The sequence below is a fragment of the Anas acuta genome, chromosome 2 (assembly GCF_963932015.1).
Source record: "Anas acuta chromosome 2, bAnaAcu1.1, whole genome shotgun sequence".
Classification (NCBI taxonomy): Eukaryota; Metazoa; Chordata; class Aves; order Anseriformes; family Anatidae; genus Anas; species Anas acuta.
The window spans coordinates 44,518,559-44,542,014 of NC_088980.1; the positions used below are offsets into that span (position 1 = coordinate 44,518,559).

Below are 23,456 nucleotides of genomic sequence, written 5' to 3' on the forward strand. Positions count from 1 at the left end.
ATTTGGAAAAATTGCATGTCACAGACTACCTTGCAGAGTGATGGATGGTGATGCATCTAGGGACACAATAAAATCCGGCATAACACATGAAGAATCAAGGTACAGAAGAAATAAGCCAAGTAGTTGGGCTGCTTGACTAGGGCAAGAGGAGTAACAGGCCACATCATAACATTTGCTGTTATTGTCAGGAACTATGCAAGCAATTCTGTAACTGAGGTAGCCCTCACCTTACAGCAGCTGTTAATCACGGTGGCTATCAGATATTGCCTGTAGAGGATGCTGCCACTGTCTCTTTTGTTTCTTTGGTCTGTTGTTCTACATTTTCGTGTAGTATCTGATCTTGTGGCAAAATGATAAAGCACAGTCAGCCATCATTGCAATTGGAATATGTACTGTGTATTTTCTGTTGGTAGCAAACCATATGGAAATACTTGCAAAATTAAGACCTTTGAGGTCATTTGGCAGCTGAAGAAGAACAGTAAGCTCTTCTTCACTGTTTTGCAGTTTTTGTGTGTACATGTGTCCGGTAATATAGGATCAGGCCTTAGTAGCTGCAAGTTTATGTAGCGCCACTGAAGCTGGTGGTCTGACATGTTTTCAGGAAATATAAAACACCATCTCACTGACTCTGACTTCTGTTTTTAAATCTACCATGTTGATTTTTGTTCCACTCCCATGATCCTGATGAGAGACAAAGTTCATAAACGTTGTATGTTTATAATTTCCTGCTTCCTCTGCTTTCTTCACAGATTGCGATATGGACCTTTTCATAGCAATTGATATTTCAAGGCATACACGGCCAGCATCTTCACTGCTTCTGAAACAGAAATTGCAAACATTCCTCCCTGAACTTTTACAAGAAAAGAAATCATGGCGAGGTGTCTGTTGTAAAACTGACACTCCAGTCAACATTAGGTTCAAATTTCAAGTATTGACACAGGCCAAAAAAATAATCTTTGAGTCTGATTTTGAGGGCTATAATGAAGGGATCATCCAGAAGTTCTTAGATGCACAGGCCACAGTGGACACATACCTGAATGTGGACTTCTTAGAGGCATTTCAAGAGAAGTTCTTTAGTGCAGCCTCTGCTAAAGTAAAGGTAATTTAATGGTGTAAATATACAAGTTGGAAAAAATACATAGTGTAAAATTTGTTGACTCTGATGCTGACTACTGCAGGGAAGAAAAAAGGTAGCTCAGGAATTGGTGGTCTCAAAGTCTTGGCCTAATATCTTCTGAAGTGAAAGGAATCATTCCATTTAAGTGAGAAAAAAAATATCTCATTGGAATGTTTCAGGATCATTGCCTTGAAAGTTTACCTTTAATAAAGTGCTGACTCAGTAAGGCACTGGGAACATTGTATAGTAGCTGTTTGAATACTTTCACTTGCTAAGGTCTCTGTTGAGGAACACCTTACTGAGGAAGGACATGTTTTCCCTTGTAAGGGTAAATACATCAGAAGAGGAGACCAAGGGGTGACTTTATTAATGTTTATAAATATGTAAATGGTAAGTGTCAAGAGGATGGAACAAGGCTCTTCTCGGTGACATCCAATGATAGCACAAGGGGCAACGGGTGTAAGCTGTAACATAGGAGGTTCCACTTTAATATGAGACAAAACTTTTTTACAGTGAGGGTGACAGAGCACTGGAACAGGCTGCCCAGGGGAGTTGTGCGGTCTCCTTCTCTGGAGACTTTCAAAACCCACCTGTACACATTCCTGTATGACATGATTTAGGTGTTCCTGCTCCAGCAGGGGGATTGGACTAGGTGGTCTTTTAAGGTCCCTTCCAATCCCTAACATTCTGTGATTCTGTGGTATGGGACATCCCTCTGGCCAGTTGAGGCTCAGCTGTCCCAGCTGTTACCCAGAGATGATGCAGTAGATGCAGCTCATATGGCATTCAACTGAAGGTGATCTTACAGAAAAGAAAATCTTTGCTTCTTCAAACTTTTTTTCCACATTCACATATAGGAGAACTCCTCTGACACCAGCGAAAACTCTTCATTGTTTAAGTCACAGCAGAGCTGGTCTTCAGGCTAGCATGCTAAGAAAACGACACATATAATATAATAATAGCAATGCTAGGAAATGGGTGGCAAGACAGATCCCTCACATAGGAGAGCTGTCAGAGAAAAGAGAGTTTTGTGTTCTATTCTTCTTGCTCTTTTTCCACCGTGCATGTTTTAGGTCTACCACAAAGTAGTGGAATTTGAACTACCTCGTAGTCAGTTTTCAATGCAAACTGTACTTTTCACACTGGCACAGCTTTTAATATCTCTTAAGTGATTCAGTGTTATTCCCTTTCCTGACAGGTTGTGTTAGTGTTTTCAGATGGACTGGACGATTCCCCTGAAGATCTCAGAAAAGCAGCCAATTCTTTTTACCTCAAAGGTATGAGAGCACTATATCAATGCTCCTACTGACACATGAACCAATGTATTGTTCTGCCACTACAACTTTCCTAAATAACATGACTCTCCAAGTTGAGGGTATTCCTTGGAAGTCACTGGGAGAGTGTTTGCTTTTACATGTGTATCAATGTTTGTGATGTTCAGAATTATTATCCATTCTAGGGTATTTGCATGGGGTTTTTCATCTTCAGTTGTTCTCTTGAGCTAATATTTTAATGTAGTAAATGAAGACTGTTTTTAATTATTATTATTATTATTATTATTTATTATTTTAAGCTACAGATATCTTTTTTCTGGGTTTGATCTATGTCAAAATATTCTGCATTATTGATCTAAAGTAGAAATAATGCAGAGGCTGGTTCTAAGCACAGGGTAGACACTTAGCTTCTGGAAGTACTTCAGGATGAATTCCACTGCAGAAAATTATTCTTTAGGTACAAGATACCTTCCTTTTATTGTGTTCCTTTGGTTTGTACTTTTCTGTAGCTTTGCCATCAAACAGAAGCTGTTGGTTAGAACCTTTTCTGTCACACCACTGCATGTTCCAAGATACCTACTACTTTAAATGCAAGTGGTAGAAAGAGTGGAAAGCGAGGGAAAAAGATTTCCTCCTAAGAGGAAGACAGGCGGGTAGAGATTTCCTCAAAAAAAAAAAAAAAAAAAAAAAAGCATTTGAGGAAGGGAAGAACTGACCTCACTTCCTTCTACTGTAAGATAGGCCAAAGATGTATCTACAATAAGAAGAAAATTTTAATGACTGATTAAAATGTGTGATGTAAAATACAATATAATTCTCTTGTGACCTAAAGAGGAATCCTGACTTTGTCAGCAGGAAAGATCAAATAAACAGAAGCTGAGGAACCCTGAAATGAATTTATATTAATATGTAATTCAGTAGGTAAAAGTAGATTGAAGAAATGGCTTGAGCAAGCTTTAGTTCCCTCTTCCCACTGTTACCCCCATGAACCACTCTATTCATGGGTTGATAGATGTTTGAAGAAACACTTCCAAGGGTGCAGAGGGCCTGAGATTATCCTGCTTTCTGGAGGGCAGCTTCAGCAGCTAGAGCAGTCCCGCTTACTGACAAATGTAGTGCCAGATGTTAGACCCCAAATCTGTCTTCTACAGAAGAGAACAGTTTTACACTTCTCTTTGCACACTGAGGTTACCTCTTGAGAAGAAGTAGCAGTTTAGTCCATCAGCTGGGAGAGAACTTAACTGGAAGACAACTAATCTTAGTTTTTGTCTCATATGTTGTTCTCAATGGCTTGATTTCTTTCAACATGCTATAAAATCTAAGTTTTAGAGAATTACTATTATTCACAATCATGTTGTTGGTTAAATAATATAATCCAGGCATTCACAAACTTCAATCTATGCTTATGTTGAAGGCCTTGATGCACTTCTACTAGTTGGGCTGGACAATACACAGAACTTGAATGAACTTCGAGAAATAGAGTTTGGCAGAGGTTTTGAAAACAACGAACCTCTTAGTATTGAACTTCAGGATATTCCACGCATCTTGCAGAAAAACCTTGTAAGTCCTTTTTTTGATATAAACAAAATAAATGGGGGAAACATTTTTTTTTATTATTATTTTTTTTTTTACAATCAACTTTACACAAATGCTACGTTACTTGACATTTTTTCAGGATACTATAGCAGAAAGAAAATGCTGTGATGTTTTTTGTAAATGCATTGGAGAAATTGGTGAACGTGGTGCCCGGGGAATTCCTGGAAATAAGGTAGGAGAGCTGCAGTAGATGCTACATAAGAATTTCTTTATTATTTCAAGGTTTATTTGTGTTTTTTTGTGGTAATCTGAAGCATGCATGCAGGTGCCCACAGCCCTTGCTATTAGGATAGATGAAGAAGAAACATGCAATGTGGTCATTTCTCTGCTGCATGTTCCTATTGCAAAAGTATTTTTGTAATGAAAATCATTCAGACACATAAAAGTCTTTAAGCACTCTCCTTTGCAGAATTCAGCAGAAGACAGAGAGAGATTTCAAAATGGTTTCTGATTAACCAAGCCTTTTTAGCTAACTGTGAATAATAAACTTTTAAATAATAAACAGTTTCCAAGCTAAGAGCAGAAAATAATAATTCTTCTTCACTAGATGTGAACTTCGTCCTTTTGTGTGTTCTGGTTATTCTGAATATTCTCTATTGTGAGTTTCTACTGATCAATACTGCACTAATATACAGTATTTCCTTTAAGCTTTTATATTGTCTCCTTTATTGTTAGTTTTAAATATTGCATTTTTCACCACTTCTACAGCATAATAGTAGACCTCATTATTAAAGCTCTTGATGTATGTAGTTACCATTTCTCTTGTGTTCTTTTCATTCCTTTACTTCAGCTTATTCCAGTAACATACTACATAACTTGTATTTGTAGTTTACACTCTTCAATTATCTGGTTTCAGTTAAATCCATTTTTGGTTATCTCTTAGCAAGGGTATAGTCTTGCAATAGGTATTCATAAAACAGTTTATTGATCTCTTCTATTAGTCTTGTTGACATTCTTACACCTGCTTTATTGAAATGTCTGGATTATAGTGCTCAGACAAAGCAGTATTCAGAATGCACATGTAATTGTACTGCAGGTAGACAGGCATGATGCCTTGGGTTGCACAATTTACAATTTTAAAAGCACGTTCTTGCAGCACAAATTTGTCTCATTCTTGTTCATTTTCATTCCTAGAAATTCTGTCTGTTCTAATTTCCCTGAGAGATTTTTTTTTTTTTTTTTAACCTGAGGATATGAGGCTTGCATCACTTCAAATACAAAGTTGCAATATATATATACTTCCTTATATTTTTCATTTCACCTTAGAATTTCATTACTGTGTAATATTTACATGTCAAAATCACAAAGAAAGATACTTAGTTTGACCAAAAACCCACTGGGCTTTGTTAATTCATTAAGCAGTTTCATGAAATGGTACACTGAACTCTTATATTGGACATTGTTGCACTGGTTTTTTTGTTTGTTTTTTTTTTCCCACAACCACGTGAAGTATTCTGGAATTGTGCAGAGTGGCTGTATAACTGCAATTGGAGAAGCCTGCCCTCCCCAGCATAACCAGATCTAGTTTCCAATAAATGTTTTCTATCTGCATGTGCAGACTAATCCAATACTAATGAACCCATGTGCTTGGAGAACAGTTTATTATCTCGTATGTTCCCATTTTTTCAGGGAAGTACAGGTTACAGAGGAATTCCTGGTCATCCTGGCGAGGAAGGTGGGATGGTAAGTAAACACTCTTTCCTTCTGCAATCATGTTTGTTGGTGCCTAAATCTGTCTGCATTTACTCATTCACACAGCATCATCAATAATAACCTAAAATGTACTTAAGCAAAGTGTATCTTAAGGTAAATGTATGGACTTAATTCTCTATGTATCTGTACTTCACCATAATAACTAATAGCATTTTCTAATAGCATTTTATGTAAGAACAGAATCAGTTAGAAAGAAACATACAACAGCATCATATTAGGTATATTTTTGAGTAGTTTATATGATAATTTTCCGTGACAGACTCTACCCAGATTGTGTGATTATCTCAGAGCCATCTCTTCCCTTCTTAGCATGACTGAGTATCTTATAACTGGGTAACAAAATTAAATTTTGTAGTGTTTTGGTGACATTCTAAATCCTTTGCAGTGTGCTGTTCCTTTCATAGAATTTAGCATAATGTGCATATGCCAAAGTCCAGTCCCCTGGGAGTATTTCTTCTTTCGCTGTCTAAAAGTAAACAAAAATCCCATGAAGGATAAGTAACTTCCTTAGCACTAAAATCACAGAACTAGGTTTACAGCACTGCACCCATTACATAAATATCACTCCTAACTACAGGTCAGAAGCCTGCAAGCCAAGGATTTCTGTCTGCACCTAATTGTAAAGTCTGCATTGGAGTAGTTCCAATTCTCACAGTAGATTAGTCAGCCTGAATTTGCCTTTGGTGAAACTACCTAAGCCAACCCTCCGTTAAGAGGAGGACAGTAATGGAGAAAAGCAGCTGTCATCCAAGTTTATCCAGAAACTTCATTGGGATGGTGGTTTAACAATTTCTTTGGAAATCACTGGTTGTAACTAATTTCTACAGAAAATTTCCACAGAAATATTTAAGATACATGATTTCATGTTATCACTGGTAATAATCTTCGTATGGATGAATTTTAACATTCCCTTTTGCTTCTTAAGGGGAGCAGAGGTCCAATTGGTATCAACGGAACTCGAGGAGACAGGGGATGTACAGGTGCCAGAGGCCTTAAGGCAAGTATGCCACTTGGAAACATTTCCTAATCTTGTTTTCCACTGAACTGTTTTTTGTACTGTGCTGTCTTCCTGAGGTACAGATGGAGAGCAAGACATCCAGCTGTAAGAACAGACAATTTTTGCTGTCTCAAAAGAACTTTTTGAGAGGTTCTTTGTGTATTCAAAGTCTGGTCAAACGGAATGGGATTTTGTTGACTCAATAATTGCCAATGTCTTTACTATCACAAACTCCAGATTGGCTGCAGGTAAAACTACTAAGCTTTACAGAAAGAGAATGAAAATGAAGTCTGTACCATCTTCATAAAGGAAGGGGGTCAATCCCCTGTGTGGTAGGAGGGGGATGGTTTTCAATAGGGGTTATAAATACTGAGCCCATCAGGCCTCTGCATAGCAAAATTGTGCCCTGCTTCTGAAGCTTGTTTTAAAAGACAAAAATAAAATATTGTCACCAAATTTCATTCATGTTTATTTTCAATTTCAGGGCTTCAGAGGTTATCGGGGAAGTCAGGTATGTGTTTTCATGTGTAATCAATTTTCTTTCAGGACAACTGTGCTCTGCTTAATTTTAATTCATTATTACTTTGTAAGATAAACACTAAACCAAGGAAGGAATAGCATAAAAATCTTAGAGTATTTAATATACTATTGACATGATTGTATAAGAGTGGATTTAAGTATGAGATGTTAAGTCTTATTTATATTGAGAGTTTAGGATGGTTGCAGTCATAACTGATTTACTCTAATTGACAAGAAAGGAATTTACTTCTTATTTTAGTCATCTGTCAAGGGAGTAATTCAGATTGGCTGAATTTCATATTCTAAATGCTGAGGAAGCAGAGAAGAAAGGGGAGGGGAGAAGACTGCCTGATATTTATTGCAGATTTAGGCAGTATTTTTCAGTCATTATTGACACTTTTTCAATATCCAAACTTCTTTTCAGCTATTTTTGTCACTCACTGATATTGCAAGTCTACTTATTTAACCTTTCAAATATACCTGTTCATCAAAGAGAGATTGTTACCAATTTGTTAATAAAAAGTGAATTCTGGAAGACAGTGATCAGAATGGCAGCATTAGGTTCCAAGCTAGAGCAGTTTAAATGGAATTTAAATTTTATGACATGCTTTCATGACAAAAACACTCCTAGAAAAGATTTAGGAGCCTCAGAGACTTGGAAAACATTTACTTCCATCCTGAGAATCTGCACGCGTGAGGAAGTTCTGAGTGTGTTTTTTGATACCTCAGCTCTGTTTAAAGTACTGCTCTCAACTGACTTTTTAAATCCTCCTACGTATTTTTCTTTCCTATTCCATTTATATTCAAAATAATTTGTCCTCCTTTAAGTATCTGAAACATCTCATTATAGAGAAGGGAGAGGACTTACTGATGATTTTGAGTTGTTCAACTTGAATTGTACAGTGGGAATTGGTTTACCAGGAGCAAAAACCCTACTGAAACCTAATAAAAATGTGAATATTTCAGTATGTTGTGTCATCAAATCCACTTTTTATTTCAATTAAAAATATTAAACTTTCAGCATATAAAAAAATGAATCCAATACTGTTAGCTCAGTAAGGCTGAAGATGTTTATTGAAGTCTGCAAGACATTTTAGTACAACTATTTGAAAAAAAAAAAAAAAAAGGAAATACAGAATATTTAGTACAATGAAGTTTAGATCAGGCTGTCTGAGGTAGGAAATGGGTGAGAGAGAAAATTAGACTTGAGCAAGAGTCTTGGATTCAAGAGGCAAGGCTTGCTGAATATTTATTTAATAAATTTTTGTTTATGATGTTAATTTTGCCAGAAGGTACAGCCACTTGATTTTCCTTGTAGTACATTTAAAACTGTTAAAAATGAATAACACTTTTCCTCAGGAACTTTACCTTGGTGGTTTTGAAAATTCAATTTAACAACAAAACGTACAAAACTATTGTATCTGTAGACTCTGTCAGACTGAGACTCCAGTTGGTTTAACTGACATTTAGAACATGCTGTTGTGTCACATTCAGTGATCTGTTGAATACTTTTTCAGCTCTCAGGTAGTAAAATGACTGTGGCCTCAGCAAATTTCATTTATTAGTAAAAATAAGAACATCACAGTTAATTCTTTTCTTATATCCAGCAACGAAAGAGGGAAACACTTCAAAATATCTTTAAAAATGAATATATTGCATGGCCAGATCTGAAACATCGTGGAGGATGCGTAAATGAAGGGAGGTTCTGACAGCTGTAACTCTATTCAGCAGCTTCATTCTTTATTTCCAGAGCAAGTTAACATCACTAACTCCCTCGGGTTTGAGTAGGTATTTTTATGAGAAAATGAATTCCATAAATGGCTGCAATGTGGTGATTGATTTCTGCAAAGGGAAGAGAAGAGCAGGGCTTGTTTGCATGGGAACAGGGTTGCTCTTTATGTGGCACAAAAGGCAAGATAGACCTACTTTTTCTTTAATCTCTTTTCTTAGCTCAGCCAGAAGCAGCCCTCTAACTTGTATTTATAGTGTTGTCCTCCCAAGCTTGCTATGCAAGACTACAATTAGTCTTGTGCTAATTGTACAGCTGCTTCATTGATTCCATGAACACCTTGGCAAATAGTGCCTTCAGTAGTTTTGGAGGTGTTAACGTTTTGAATAATACTATTTTATATCACAGATGTCAGGACTGATCCTGATGGAAACAAGCATTACATTGCCAAAACAATGATTTTTTTTTAAATGTCCCAAAGCCTAAGATATATTTTCTATAATTGTTCTTATCATGGTTATTCCTTTTAGCTTTTCATTACACCATTCACAGTAATAAAATGAGTTTTAAAAACAAACCAACAATTCAGACATCTAAGGTAGTTGTATTTCAGAATATACCTAGGTTTTGAAGGTGCTGCAGTTGTGAAAAACTAGCATATAGCAAAGCACAATTTAAATCCTGGATAAGATCTGTAGTTTTAACAATTGTTCTTATTAACTGCTCTTAACTATGAACTCTTTTAGAAGTTAATAATTCTTTTAAAATTCTTAATTATTAGTTCCTAGTTATTATTCTTAATTATTCCTGCTAGCCATTAAAAAAAACTACTCTTTTTCAAGTATCCAAAAGCAGGGTCAACACCTCTTTCCTCAATCAAGGACACAAGTGGACTGATGCTAATATGATGGCTTTTTGCTTATTGCTATAGGGTGAACACGGCGACAGTGGACTTGATGGCATTGATGGAGAGCAGGTAAGCTATGCTTCAAACATGTAGTTCAATTAAAAACCTAATTTTGAACCTATTTTGAATCCATTTCAAGGTTCAAAAGCACAGATTTCTGTCTCTTTGAGTGGGCTTTAAACCTGAACAGAAAATCAGTTTAGTGTTTGGAGTTGCATGTCTGATAGAAGTTGGATCCTGTCAGACAGAATTTGTGAACTGCATTTATCAGAAAGAACATTCGTTATTTTTTATAATTTCTTTCTTCCCTCTTTCTGAGTCTAGGGAGACAAAGGACCTCCTGGGCTTTCTGGAGAGAAAGGCAGCCCTGGAATACGGGTGAAGTATCATTTATAGTAACAAGATTTTACAAAAATGTCTTTCTGAAGTGTAATGCTTGTGATTTTTTCTCTAAATAATATCTAATATATATAGCTGCCTGTTCTCATACATGATGAGGCCTCTGCTGCAAATCGGTGTAGCTCCACTGATTTAAACAGATATGTGTTATCTTGTCTGGCTTCTCTCTACCACAGATACTGTCTCTACCCACACCAGAATTGTTTGTACTCTTTTTATAACTTTAGGGCAGAAAAGGCCCCAGAGGAGAACCAGGTGAACGAGGACAACCTGGTCTAAGAGGGGATCATGTAAGTGTATTTCTTCATTTTTGTTAGGTTGCACTGATTTGTGCCTGTATTTTCTGAAGGAGCTGCCTGAGATATAAGTTATTTGAAGAGTTTTTCATGATCCTAGATGGTGCAATACTTTCCAAAGAGTATGGCATATTCCATCTGCTCTTCAGATGCAGATGGACTTGTGTGTTTTGATGCGTTGCTTGGAAGTAGATGTTTAAGCTTCAGGTCTCCAACTTGTTCCTTGCATTTTTGTTTTATTTATTTCTTTTTACCATGGACAAATAACTCCTTTTGGAGCTGTTTAGTCCTACCTTGTGGTTCTCACCTAAAAGAGGGATTTCTCTATCACTTAAAACCCAAGTGAACTGACCCTTTGTTATAAATTTATAATGATGCAAAGGCAAATTACTTTTTCATGCTGACATTTCTTCTATGCATGCTTTAGAGCTCCCTATATAAATGCAGACTCTGAGGGCTAAAATTTCAGTGGAGATGTTATCTTCTTGTATCACAACTGTCCTATACGTATTCCAAAGATCTTCGTTCTAAAGAGTCAAGGATTATGTGATGACTCCTGTCTTCTAACGCTTTTAAAAGAAATCAGGTGCCATGGTAACTTGGCCTCTTTGAGGGATTGGGATTTCATATGCGTCTAGCATTAAGTGGCTAAATGAAACTCCATTCTAGTATGACCCCATATGAGAACTGGTGACTAGGTGTGATCTTAATTCAGTTAACAATACCCAAACAACCAGAACAGCTTCACATTTTCAAGGTTTGCTTTGTTGCCCATTGGAAATATTTATTTTTACCTCTTTGCAGAAGAAACCTGTGGACTTTGCAGAAGTGCTTATATAGTGTTCTTGCAAGTGTGTTCATTCAGAATAACATTTATATTCCTTTTTGGCTGCAAAGATAAATGTCATTAATCTTATTTCCATATCTTGTGCCTGTAGTTAGAGTAACAAAGGTATAGTCACTGAATATGCTGAACTTTCTGCTTTGCTTTTCCAGGGAGATCCTGGGATTAACAATAATATTCGTGGCCCTAAGGGTGAAAAGGGAAAGTCAGCATGGCAGGTAAGCAAGTAATTCTGCATTAAGAGCAACAGTTTGGATAATTGCCAAGCTGTATTGGCTGTCCATTGACAAAGCAGCTCTTTTTTTTTTTCATGTTGCACTTTGCATTCAGTGTATGTATGCAACACAGAAAGCTTTAAAATGCACATGATGTTGGTTTTTGTTTTATTTTTTTTTTATTTAAAAAAAAAAAGCTTTAAAAAACAGTTAATGAAGACTGTCGTAATATTCTCATGGAATGCACCATCAAACTGGGCTTGAGCTAAGGGAAGATATGAATTTAGTATAAATGTATCATTCTAGCTCAATCTTATATCATCAAATAGATTCCTGGTTATGAGTTGCAGGAATTTAAAAAAAAAAATCTTACTGGGAAAAATGTGTTGGATATCACCATGCTGTACCCACTTTACTATGTAACTGCTGTTTTCTTGTGGTGATGGATAAATTCCATTTTGACCTGTAGAACATAAGAACTTAGTTATGTGCAGATAAAGTGATGTCTGAATTTTTACTAGGTTTTTGAGCCATAGTGCAAGAAAGTAAGTCTAACGCAAGAGCACAGACTATTGACTGTCACACTTAACTTAGAACAATAAGCAAAAATAAGTAGTAGGGAAGTATCTGTAGTTGATGGTGGATGATGGTTTGAAATTCAAAACAAGCACAGTCTGTCTCATTTATAATTGATGATTAGGAATTTTTTGCAGAAAACAAGTCAGCGTTTAGAGTTTTCACTGATTGAAGTGAAATTACTTAGGAGAAGAATAAAACAAAGATCAGAAAAAGAAAAAAGGGGAATTACAAGAAAAAAGAAACAGTATTTAAAATGCTTGTTCTTTACTTTGTTTTGTAGGGAGAACCAGGACCACGTGGACTCCAAGGAGAGCAGGGTCATAAAGGCCTTCCTGTAAGAATAGTAATCAATACATGTTGAAAATAACTGATCTAAGATGCAGTGGGGTTCCCATTCAGACAACCAATTTTTCTCTTCTTCCTTTTATCCCACACGTCAAACTCCTGCAATGAGAGGGAACATAAATCTTCTATAATTTTCATAGTTTAATATACTTGGCTTCAAATTTACTATCTTATATGCATTGTACTGGTTTTTGTTGTTGTTTTGCTTGTTTTTGTTGTTTGTTTTTTAATCAGGAATTTGCTATAAAATTAATTTCAGGTCTGATTCATGTGAAATTCCAAGCCTTAAATTCAGTGCAGACTTTTCTGTGAGGCTTAATAGCCTGGTAATTTTGCCATAGATATTTTTATCCCTCCTTCCTCCCTGTGACAGTAAGTTCCATATGCCTGCTGCTCTTTTTCATCCACTGGGGACTGGAACCTGTGAAATCACCTCTTCTAGTCTGTTAGAAAGGTTCCTAATGCTAATGTATAAGATTGTGATCGCTTTTCATCCAAGCTGCAGAAGCATTCTGAAGGGTGCTAGTGGTGTTAAGTTTAACAATCATGTTCACTAGTGCTTATGAACAGTGTGCAGAAGGAAGCAGTGCAAACCTTTTAGCTCAGAGGTAGAGGAGATGGCTCTTTTTGTTTTAGCCAAGGAGCCGCTGACTGGGAAGATGTTTTCCAGAATTCTGTTTAGATATCTTCCCTCTTCACTCACTAAGGGCCTTTTCTTTGATGAGGGTAATACTTGGGTAAGGATTTCTGTCCCAAATCCATTCTTTTTTTTCATTTTTGCCTTAAACAAATGGGATTTTTATTTCTTTGGAAATAGTCTCTGGTCTCTGTAAATTGAATGTATTTACTTAATTATAAGTTGTTGTTTCACATTGCTTGGTGTTCTGGATGTAATCTCATGCCATTCCTTCTTAGGGAGCAAAAGGTCATACAGGCCCTCCAGGTCCAAAGGTGAGTGGCTAACCCTGCTGCTGCCTGTTTACATGTCCAGCCTGAGCATTTGTTCCTCTTTACGGGAAAAAATTCAGTGTGATCCAAGACACAAGTATTCAGCAACAAAAAGTCTATTTCAAGCCAAGACAGCCTCGGGTGAATGTATTAGGGGCACTCCTGGCTTGAAAGATTTAGAACTGGAAAAGAGAAAGACAGCTTTTGTTGAAATAAAAGGACAGTCTCTTTTATTTTTAAGGCAAATTTGGGAACACAAGTAGAGGAGAGACTTGCTAAAGATGAGGAATGAACGGAAAGGCTACAGAAATGCAGGAATATTTCTGAGATTGTGGTGTAAAATGTGAAGCAAATGGAACTGACATTTTGCTCTGTACCTCAAGTGTTCATCACACACCGTATACTAAAAAAAAATAAAAATTAAATTCTTTTGCTTTTCAACGGAGTTTTCTTAACTGGAAGTTGAAGCAGATTGAAAGCTGCTTGGAAACTCTGGAAAACCTTCTGTCAGCTAATACTCTGTGCAGACATTAAATGATTACCTGTTGATATGCATATGGCAGGTGTTAATTTCTTTTCTTACCCCCTCCCTCCTTTCTGTTTTTAATGTTTGCTTTTGTTCTGGCAGGGTGGAGAAGGAGATCTGGGGGAAGCAGGTTACCCAGGAAATCCTGGTTTTAAAGGCCCACAGGTAGCTAAAAGAACTTTAGAGATGGTCTACATGTTAGCTGTGGAGAAAATGAGTTGTCAGTCTTAATCTTTTGTTTTTCTTTTGGAACGCCTTGTTTTCTTCAACTAGTGAATATTATGAGGAAAAATCCTTGGCAGATCTCCTCTGTGGCCCTGAGGAATTAAATGGGCCAAGTTTCTCTTTCTGTTTATGCAAATGAGTCTTCTAGTGAAATCAAGAGGAAAACAAGTAGCCAGAATAAATAATTTAGTCAAGATGTCTCCAGCTTCCAGGATAATGTCAAGCAGATCTTCAAAATGAAGATTTTTATTAGAAATTGCTAGTAATAAGTACATAATTTCATTGCATTTTTGAATGTACTCTATTTCCAAAATGTGTTGGAATTGTGAAAATGATATGCTTACTGACAAAAACAATGAGAAAATCCTTCTGTTAAAAAAAAAAAATAATAATAGTGTTTGGGGAGTTATTTTAAAGAGAACCATAGTGGTAGAATGCTTATTATAGATTCCAGCTTTAATATTCTCCATCCACTGATAATATCAGCATCTGGAGAAAGCAGGCCTAGTAGTGTGTTGTGTAATGCTTTATTGGTTTCATAGACACCATAGAGGCTCTCTGAGTATACCCCTCAGGCAGTGACCTTCTCAGCTGCTTCACCTAATTCCTACAAACAAACAGCCAGAAGTTTCACCTGTGCATTGAGGCTTGCAAAACAGGCCCTTGAATTCTGCTCATTGCAGTAATCTAATCTTCGTTGAAAGGCTGTGAATGCTGAACTGACTTTTCTTTCAATGCCTGTTTATGTCAGGGCCCAAACGGACCACAAGGGATCAAAGGACTTCCAGGACCACAGGGCATGCCAGGCCTTCAGGTTAGCCTTAAATAAATAATATATCCTTGCTGCACACCTTAGGGCTTTTCATTTTTCAATGTTTGTGTTATTTTTCTAAAGAGTTTTTAACAAATGTAAAAGAGCAAAGAAACTGAAGATTTTTCAGTATATTTCTTGAGCAAACTGACGGTCATATGAGGCTACAAATCTCGAGAAATAAGTTTAGGTGGGTGAGTAGGAAGAGAACTTCAGAGTTAGCTTTAGATTCCTTTCTCAGTTCCATAGTATCAGGAATAACACCATGGCTTGCAGCACCTACAGGTCCAGATGTACACTGGATGAGTTGAGGGCATAGTTAGATATTCAGCTTGTCAGTGGTTTCATTAAAATATGACCTGTAAGATTTAATGCTAAGGTATGATGAGGTTTTAGCTATTGAGCGCTGACTACTGATCTTTCTTGCATTTGTGTGATGCTGTTGATTTTGGGGCTCTTATTCTGGAATTAAACCAGTATAACTCAGGATTAGAACATCTGACTATGTCAGTTTTGGATATCTACTTTAGTCATGTTCAAGTTTATGTACCCATTTATATGTGTGTGTGTGTATATATATATATATATATATTCATATTGCTTGTGCTTTCGCTGTCATACTTGTAATAGCTATGTAGATAGAAAATATTTATATCATACTTAATAACATTTTGGAAATTTTAGAGTAGTCACACAGACACCAGGAAATAACTTGAATGATAGCTTGATCCATAACTTACTGTGGTCCTCAAAAGCTTTGGCAAAGTCTGTTTATGTTCTAGTGTGTATATTGATTCTACAATAATTTAAAGTGGCAGTGAATGAACCTTGAGTGTAATGAAGCCTTGAATTCTTCATCGTATACCATTTTACTGATATTTCTGATTACAGGGTAGTCCAGGTCCCGCAGGTCTACCTGGCTCTGCTGGAAGGCTAGGTGCAAGAGGACCAAAGGTAAACATTTTTAAAGCACGTGATTGCAGCAATATGAGTGCATCATTCAAGAACCTGACTGAAAAAGCATGAACTAATACTTGTGTTGTTGATGTGGAATATGTAAAAATTGTTAAGTTTTGTAAGAATTTTTAGATTGCATGGGAAGGCAAGCGATATGTTCAAGGTCACTTACCAGTGTCAGAGCTACACTACGAAGCTATTAGTCAGCATGACAGCTGTTCTAATTGCTGTTGTGATCATGGTTCTTGATGGGACCTGGCTTCTCACAAACTGTAGTAGGGGTATGGCAGTGGCGACCCTTGAGCTTGTTTTAAGATTCTTAAACTCTGTCCAACCTATTGAAAATAAGTACCAGTTAATGAAGCACAGCTGTTCATTTTAACCTTTTTGTTCCAAAGATTCCTAGCCAGTTCAAAGACCCCTGACTGTTAGGATGGCTATTATAAAGGAATTAATTAATTTAGTTCTTCTCAACATAAAGGCTTATCCTGAATGCATAGTCCACATATATTATGGCTCAATTACTTGTAATAAATGTTATCCCTTGCTTTCCTGTAATTAATGTGCATTGATACAGGAGACTATTAAATAAAAATACGTGATGTTAGGTGTTGTTGTATTTCTGCATCTAGAAGGCATAATGAATACCAGTTAACAAAGCCTTTTTAGTCTTTTTGAAGAATTATTACGTTCAGTATAGAGAGGTGTCAGAATGTCAGAGTGCTGCTGTGAAAAGAGTCGCTGTGTGAAAAGATGCAGTGACAAAGTTAGGAAGAAACACTGAAACACTGGATGTAATCACCCTGTCTTTTGCTGTAGCCACCATATTAACTGTTTTTTACTGGAATCACTGGAGTCAGAGTCTGGTTCTGTGCTCTTTACATCTGGGGTTCTTGTTCAATAAGAAAGTGAAAACCAAAAAAAAAAAAAAGGAATGAAAGAAAAGAAAACAGCCTTCCTGAGAAATATCCTCTGCTACCATCAGATGCTTTCATGCTGGTAAAATTCCAAGATATGTCCCGCCTACGTTAATATAACTTTTCCTAGAAAACACTCTTGCCAATAAGAAGTTCTGTGTAACAATGGGAGGTTTTTTGAGGAAAGCCCATGAGGTTTTCTCATTGTCTTCTGATATGCCCAGTACTTTCCAGTTACATACCCAAGAAACTTTCTCTCAAATATCATCTGTAACACAGTGTTTTAATCTGCATCACGTAGCCTGTAAAAAGTATAAGCACATTTCAATCTAGCAGACATGTTTACATTTCAGAAACAAGTTCTCCTGAATGAGCCAAAATAATGTTTGTTACATTTCAATTATGACAGGGTGAACCTGGTGATCCTGGAAGGAAAGGTCCTCTGGGACCAACTGGACAGAGAGGTGTACGAGTGAGTATTTCTGCCCTAGTTCTGGACCCCTGTAATTTAATATTCATTCAGCTGGATCAGTTCAGTTTATTCTATTTTCACTGTTTGACACAGTTAAAATAATTTCACATTTGGTTCTCAGTTTCCTTATGGAAACCAGATTCCTTGTTGTCTAGAGATAATATCTTTTCACTCAAGTTCTCTATATGCACTAAAGAGAATATGCTAGAGGTATGTCACACAGTGGAGAATGGCCTTAATCCCTTTTTTCTCTGTATGGATTTTGCCATCATTTAGACGGTGTCATGATAGCTTGTCCTACTTCGTCAGTATCAGCAGCCTGGACACAGCACTGTAATGGGATGTCTCTTTTCCAAAATGGAACTGGATATAAATCCAATCCTTTATTAAAAGCTTACTGATTATATTCAACCTTTGCAGGGCATGGATGGCAGACACGTGTCTGGTCCTGTAGGGAGCAAAGGAGCAAAGGTAAGTGTTGGGAGTCAGAATGTCTCTCAGTCTCCATTGCACAAGGTCACTTTTAATGGGACCATCAAAGTTGATTCAAGGGGGATGTAAGATGTGGCCACAATGTGCTCCTGAGGTTCAGGAAAAGGTTTAGCCTTCCCATATCCATCCTTGTGAGAAATTCTGAAAAGGGTTATCTGAAACTGAAACAAATGTGGCTGTGACCTCCAACTCTGTTTCATGAGAGTTTAGGAATGTGGTTTGATACAAACACAGGTTGACTCTGGTGATCACTGAAGAGAATTATGCTCCCATTCTGAACAAGTGGTGACTTATGATGGTAACACATGAAAAAGAATGGGAAGGAGCTGCTCTTTTGAGATCCACTCACCCTTTCCTTGGTGTGTATGAATATGGGGGTGTAAGTTGAACTTTTTTGGAGTACACAGTGCTTTCTCCCCGCTCCAGTCTGCTTGACTAGCCACTCTTGTTTTCAACTGAGTTGTTTCCTCTTGTTTGGGAAACAGAAGCAAACCAGTGGATTCACTGGAGGTCCATCTGTTTCACTCTCTGATCTTTTTGTGGGAGAAAAATAATGCTGCAGAAGCTGCAGAAAAGGTATGAAAGGCTTTCCAGTAGGCTCTCCAACTGATGATCTCTTGTTTTTCTCAAATGGCTTATTATAAAAACAACTCTCGATACTTCTTGCTATGCAGAAAAAAAAAAAAAAAATCTGTTTTCTTGCCTTCTTAGCCCCAACAATTTCCTTTAATGGAAGATTTTCACAGGTTACACATATGTTATATAAAAGACTAGTTCTTTTAATCTCTTCAAATAAAATAAGTAGGAGTACTTGTTTATTTCAGGGAAGATCCTCCCTGTTACAAGCAAGGAGAAAAGGTTTCTGCTAAATCTCCTTGTTGTTATTAATTGTTTTTAAGGATTGACTTAAAGCCCTTCTTAAACACTGATATTTTTGCCCAAGGTTTGGCAGGGCTTAGATTAAAAAACTAAAAATAAAATAAAAATAATTCGGCCCAGTATGATGATCCAGAAAGAATGGGTTTTCCCCTAATAGCTAAGTGCATAGGCTTAATGTTGCTATAAATCACAGAGGTACACAAGTTAAATTACACTCTTATTTATAATGGGGGATCTATGTGCATGTAATTTTCCAGAAATAATAATATAAAGTCATGTGATAAAAATCTGCTGGGAAAACCTTGATTGCTTTGTGATGTTTGACAACCATGTCTAGTTTCATAGGAAAGAACTCTTAAAACAAGGACATACAGAAGTAGTGTGAATTCTGCTAGTTACTCTAATGTCAAGGAAAGATATGCTTCCCTTCTGATCAGTCTTTCTGAGAGTTCTCATTTTTGATGCACAGTCAAAGAGTATGCCAAGAACTGAAGTAACCCAAAACAATTAATGAAGTGGCTTCTCATATGCCAAAAATATGTTATCACTGCTCAGTATGGAACGTACAACATTCCGAAACTGCTTTTAAACACTGCTTTGAATATTTTGTTTTAGTGATGATCACTGAATAAGATTTCTGCTGTATTTTGCTAGGAGTCATAAATAATTTTTGTTAAAACACTTTTTTTGAGAAATGGGATGCTGTTGAAAATTCAGAAACTGTTGGAATGATTTACAATGCTCTTGCTTTATGTGAAAAAGTTGTTAATCTAAAAAGAAGTCATCTGAGAGTCGCTGCTGCTACTTGAATGGGCTGGAACACCAAGAATAATTTTGAAATTCTTTTTGGTTTAAAGAAATCATATGCTAAGCAGATCACAAAGTTCTAGATTCTAATGAAGTCTTATTTTCTTTCTTCTGGCAGGGAGAACCTGGATTCATAGGGTATCCTGGTCCAGAGGTATGATTAAATGGACATGCTTGCTCTCATTATTTCTTGTTTTACATTGTTCTCATTTGAAATCTGTCTGTTTTCTCCCTTCATATAAAGTTCTAGATTTCATTAATTTTTAGGGAGAAGATGGAAACCCAGGTGTTCCAGGAGCTAAAGGACCCAAAGGAATTAGGGGTAGACGGGTAAGAATGATAAATCTGTTAACTCCGTGAAGAGTTCTGTAAGTAAAGCCCATATGTCCTAAGTGTTTCCAGCTCACAGTGCAGTTTTAGAGGTTTTTCTGTGCTGAAATTCTACACTTGAATGTAGGATTATAAAGAATAAAACTTTTGTTTCTATTTACAGGGTAATGCTGGCAGAGCAGGTTCCGTGGGAGATCCAGGGGACAGAGGGCCACCAGGACCTATGGTAATGTACTTTTATTAAAAAATAATAATAATAAATTGCTCTTAGATTGATCTTAAACTTGCAATTAGATTAATGGAATATTTGATAGTGTTTCATATGATAAACAATACTTAATTAGCCTGGGGGCACAAAAAAGGAGATCCTCAAGAGCAACAGGTAGTGAATATTTAAAAGAACTGGAAGGAAAATGTGCTGAGAAATGTCAGACTATTGGTCTGCAAGTCTTTCATAAACAGGTCCAGAGAAATCCGTGCTGAGCAATGTTGTCTCCTCATATTTCAAATCAGCAAATGATTATTGTGGAAACACTGTATGCCTGCATTTTCTTTGGCCTACAGAGTCACAGATGGAAATATGTTATCAAAGTCTGATTTTCTGGATCTGTATTTAATTTATTTCAGGGCGCGAAGGGACCAAGAGGCTCCTTTTTTATGGAAGTAAGTAATTACCTCACAGCTAACTGCATTGTACATGGAACTAAGTTTTAGTCATCGTCTATTTGTATGCACTGAATGCAATGAGCACATTTAGTTGTTAGAAAACAGTATCCTTCTCAAATACTGGTCAGAGTACAGTGAGCGCAGTCAATCCTTCTGTTTGGCAAATAAGGAAAAAATATGCAGATGGATTTACGCTATTTACAAACTTTTGGGCCATTAATATTCCTTTATTTGTTACCCTATTCACATCAGTTTAAACACCAGCTCAGGTTTAGGGTTATTTCTCACCCTGTTGTAAAGAAAGACATTTCCTCAGCAATAGCTATTTTAACTGGGAATAGCAGGGCAGGATTTCTTCAGAATCCTAACCCATATAGGATGAACATTCCTAAGCAAAGGCTTCATCTAACCCTTGCATGGACAAGTAACTGCAGGCAATACTACTGCAGGTATATTCTGCCTTCCAAGGAGGGGAGGACAAGTCCACTCCTTCTTCACAGACCTCCCTCTTCCTCTGCAAGTTGCTGCTCATTTTCCTTTGGAAGTGTCATTGCTCAGTGACCTCCTAGGTATGATTATTACACAAAATAAAGAATGGCTAAATAGTTGTTTCATACTCCAAATTGTGGCTAAATGCCAACAGAGCATGTCTGAAAAAAAAAAAAAAAAAAAAAATCTGCATCAGGCATCAGGACAAAGTCCCTGTACAATTTGAAACAGAGAGGAACTAGAATGTATGAATCTGGACTCCAAGTCCAAGTTCAGCAGCTTAGATCTGACCTTCAACTCAAACTAGAAATAAGATTCCCGGTCTGGTATGGTCTAGGATTTGCTGTTAATTGCTTTTTCTTTTTGCTCCTGCAGCCTTGTGATCTTGTGAATTTTTCACGAAAAAACTGCCGTAAGTAGGGAGCACATTCTTTTACTCTGACTCCACCTAGTCACCCTTAAAAGAAAAAGCCCCCGCTGGAAGCCCTGTAAACTGTTTGTATCAGGACTTGGGTTTATGTTGACTAGTAGCTTTTAATTGTCAGAATTTTTCAGCAGGTAAGTAAAGCAGATTTACACTTTCTGCTTGTTTTTCCTACCTTGTAATTACAAAAATTGTAACAAATTTCTCTTCATTTACAATTAAATTATTTGGCATTGTGCCAATCCCCCTTTGGTGACTTCTCAGAGAAGAGAATATTTTTATATCATTTGTTCTCCTGTTTGGAAGTATTTGTTCTCTCTCAGCCTTCTCTGCTTAGCAGAACCTAGAACAAGCTCTTTAAATATAATCCAGTCAAATTGTACTGTTTTGAGTGTTTGTTGAAGAGAATTGTTGTCCTGTGTGATGGTTTCTGATATTTGTCTGAGCTTTAGATTGGGCTCCTTAAAGTGAGTGAATATGTCTCTATTTTCATGAATGTCATTCCAAAATAATCGATCTCCTCTCCATCTCTTCATTCCAGCTTGCTCATCAGGTAAGCCCATCAGGCGTCTGCATGCCCATTCTTCGTAGACTTGAAAAATACTAACAAAATTTGAGTTGTGGAAATACTTTGACACAAATATTTTGTCTCAAGATACAGGCACATGTCCAGCTTATCCAACTGAGGTGGTGTTTGCCTTTGATATGTCTGAAGATGTTACTCCAGCTGCATTTGAAAGAATGAGAAACATTGCTATGTCATTGCTGAAGAGCATTAAGATCAGTGAAAGCAATTGCCCAACAGGCGCTCGCGTCTCCATTGTTTCTTACAATGCCAACACGCGTTATCTCATCCGTTTCTCAGAATTCAAAAGAAATGACTTGCTGGTCCAAGCAGTCCAGAAAATACCACTGGAGAGATCCACTGGCAAACGTAATATTGGGGCAGCCATGAGATTTGTTGCAAGAAATGTCTTCAAACGGGTTCGTCAGGGTATCCTCACAAGAAAAATTGCTATATTTTTTGCCAATGGTCCATCTCAGAATGATATGGTTATCAACACAGCTGCACTGGAGTTGAGTGCCTTGGATATCACTCCAGTGGTTATTGCCTTCAGTGAAGTGCCAAATGTGAAACGTGCCTTTTCAGTAAGTAGATTGACTATAAAAAATTGGATCATCCTTATAGAAGGAAATTGTGTTACATGTAATGAAAAATGTAAGAGTTGGAGGTTAAATTGTGATTTAGTAGCATCTAAGTCAGTCCTTTAATATTTTGTATTGCAATTTTTCTCATGTAGCCTTTTATCTATTAGACAATTCACATATTTGTTTGACTGTTAATTAATCTGAATGAAAGAATTCAGTTGGCATATGAGAAGGAAGATTATTCCCTGGGCTGCTTCACTGGTTAAATAAGAGCAAACATCAGTATTTTGTTTTATTAGTACGAGCAGATTATGAATCTGATTGCATATAACGTGTTACTTACAAAGGTGCCAATTTTCTGTAAGTCAGTTTTAAGAGTAGAAAAGATTAGAAAAAGAACACCCACATTTTCCATTTAATCCATATTTCCCATTGGCTGGAAGAACAGTTAGACTGGGCATTTTAAACTTCCCCCAGAAATAAATAGAAGGTTATGCTTCCTGCAATGAGATGCTATCATACAGCCATTTTTATTTAGCTTAGTCGACAAGGAAGTATATTTTCTCTTGAATCATATCTAGATGGGGTTGGATGGTCAGTGAAATGGTAAGATGCTGGTGAAGCTTCTTCAGGATTCCTCAAGCCTTTGTGTGATGAACTTTTTTTCTGCTGGAGAATATATATTTCTTCAGTTGGTCACAGGCAAAACATTTGTTGTTCTAATGCTAGAAGTTTATCTCCCAAGAAAGCAATCCTAAGGAGGATTTTTCTTTCTCAAAAAGAGCTGAGACAGAAAATCATGTCTTTTTCTCTGTAGCAACCTACTAAGAAAAG

At 36.9% G+C, this 23,456-nt stretch overlaps 1 protein-coding gene across 4 annotated transcripts in view; it reads left to right on the forward strand.

The window, feature by feature from the left end:
• Positions 1 to 23,456, forward strand: part of COL6A6 (collagen type VI alpha 6 chain) — a 50,386-nt gene that overhangs the window by 20,903 nt on the left and 6,027 nt on the right. For all 4 annotated transcript variants that reach the window (XM_068674527.1, XM_068674526.1, XM_068674528.1 and 1 more), the window contains 25 exons: positions 750 to 1,099; positions 2,316 to 2,394; positions 3,806 to 3,951; positions 4,067 to 4,159; positions 5,617 to 5,670; positions 6,626 to 6,697; positions 7,182 to 7,208; positions 9,877 to 9,921; positions 10,177 to 10,230; positions 10,479 to 10,541; positions 11,544 to 11,609; positions 12,466 to 12,519; positions 13,446 to 13,481; positions 14,107 to 14,169; positions 14,981 to 15,043; positions 15,932 to 15,994; positions 17,324 to 17,386; positions 17,807 to 17,857; positions 19,683 to 19,718; positions 19,832 to 19,894; positions 20,058 to 20,120; positions 20,522 to 20,557; positions 21,425 to 21,461; positions 22,015 to 22,026; positions 22,129 to 22,622. In XM_068674527.1, coding sequence (XP_068530628.1) covers positions 750 to 1,099; positions 2,316 to 2,394; positions 3,806 to 3,951; positions 4,067 to 4,159; positions 5,617 to 5,670; positions 6,626 to 6,697; positions 7,182 to 7,208; positions 9,877 to 9,921; positions 10,177 to 10,230; positions 10,479 to 10,541; positions 11,544 to 11,609; positions 12,466 to 12,519; positions 13,446 to 13,481; positions 14,107 to 14,169; positions 14,981 to 15,043; positions 15,932 to 15,994; positions 17,324 to 17,386; positions 17,807 to 17,857; positions 19,683 to 19,718; positions 19,832 to 19,894; positions 20,058 to 20,120; positions 20,522 to 20,557; positions 21,425 to 21,461; positions 22,015 to 22,026; positions 22,129 to 22,622 — 2,183 coding nt within the window. The remainder of the gene's footprint in view (positions 1 to 749; positions 1,100 to 2,315; positions 2,395 to 3,805; positions 3,952 to 4,066; positions 4,160 to 5,616; positions 5,671 to 6,625; positions 6,698 to 7,181; positions 7,209 to 9,876; positions 9,922 to 10,176; positions 10,231 to 10,478; positions 10,542 to 11,543; positions 11,610 to 12,465; positions 12,520 to 13,445; positions 13,482 to 14,106; positions 14,170 to 14,980; positions 15,044 to 15,931; positions 15,995 to 17,323; positions 17,387 to 17,806; positions 17,858 to 19,682; positions 19,719 to 19,831; positions 19,895 to 20,057; positions 20,121 to 20,521; positions 20,558 to 21,424; positions 21,462 to 22,014; positions 22,027 to 22,128; positions 22,623 to 23,456) is intronic.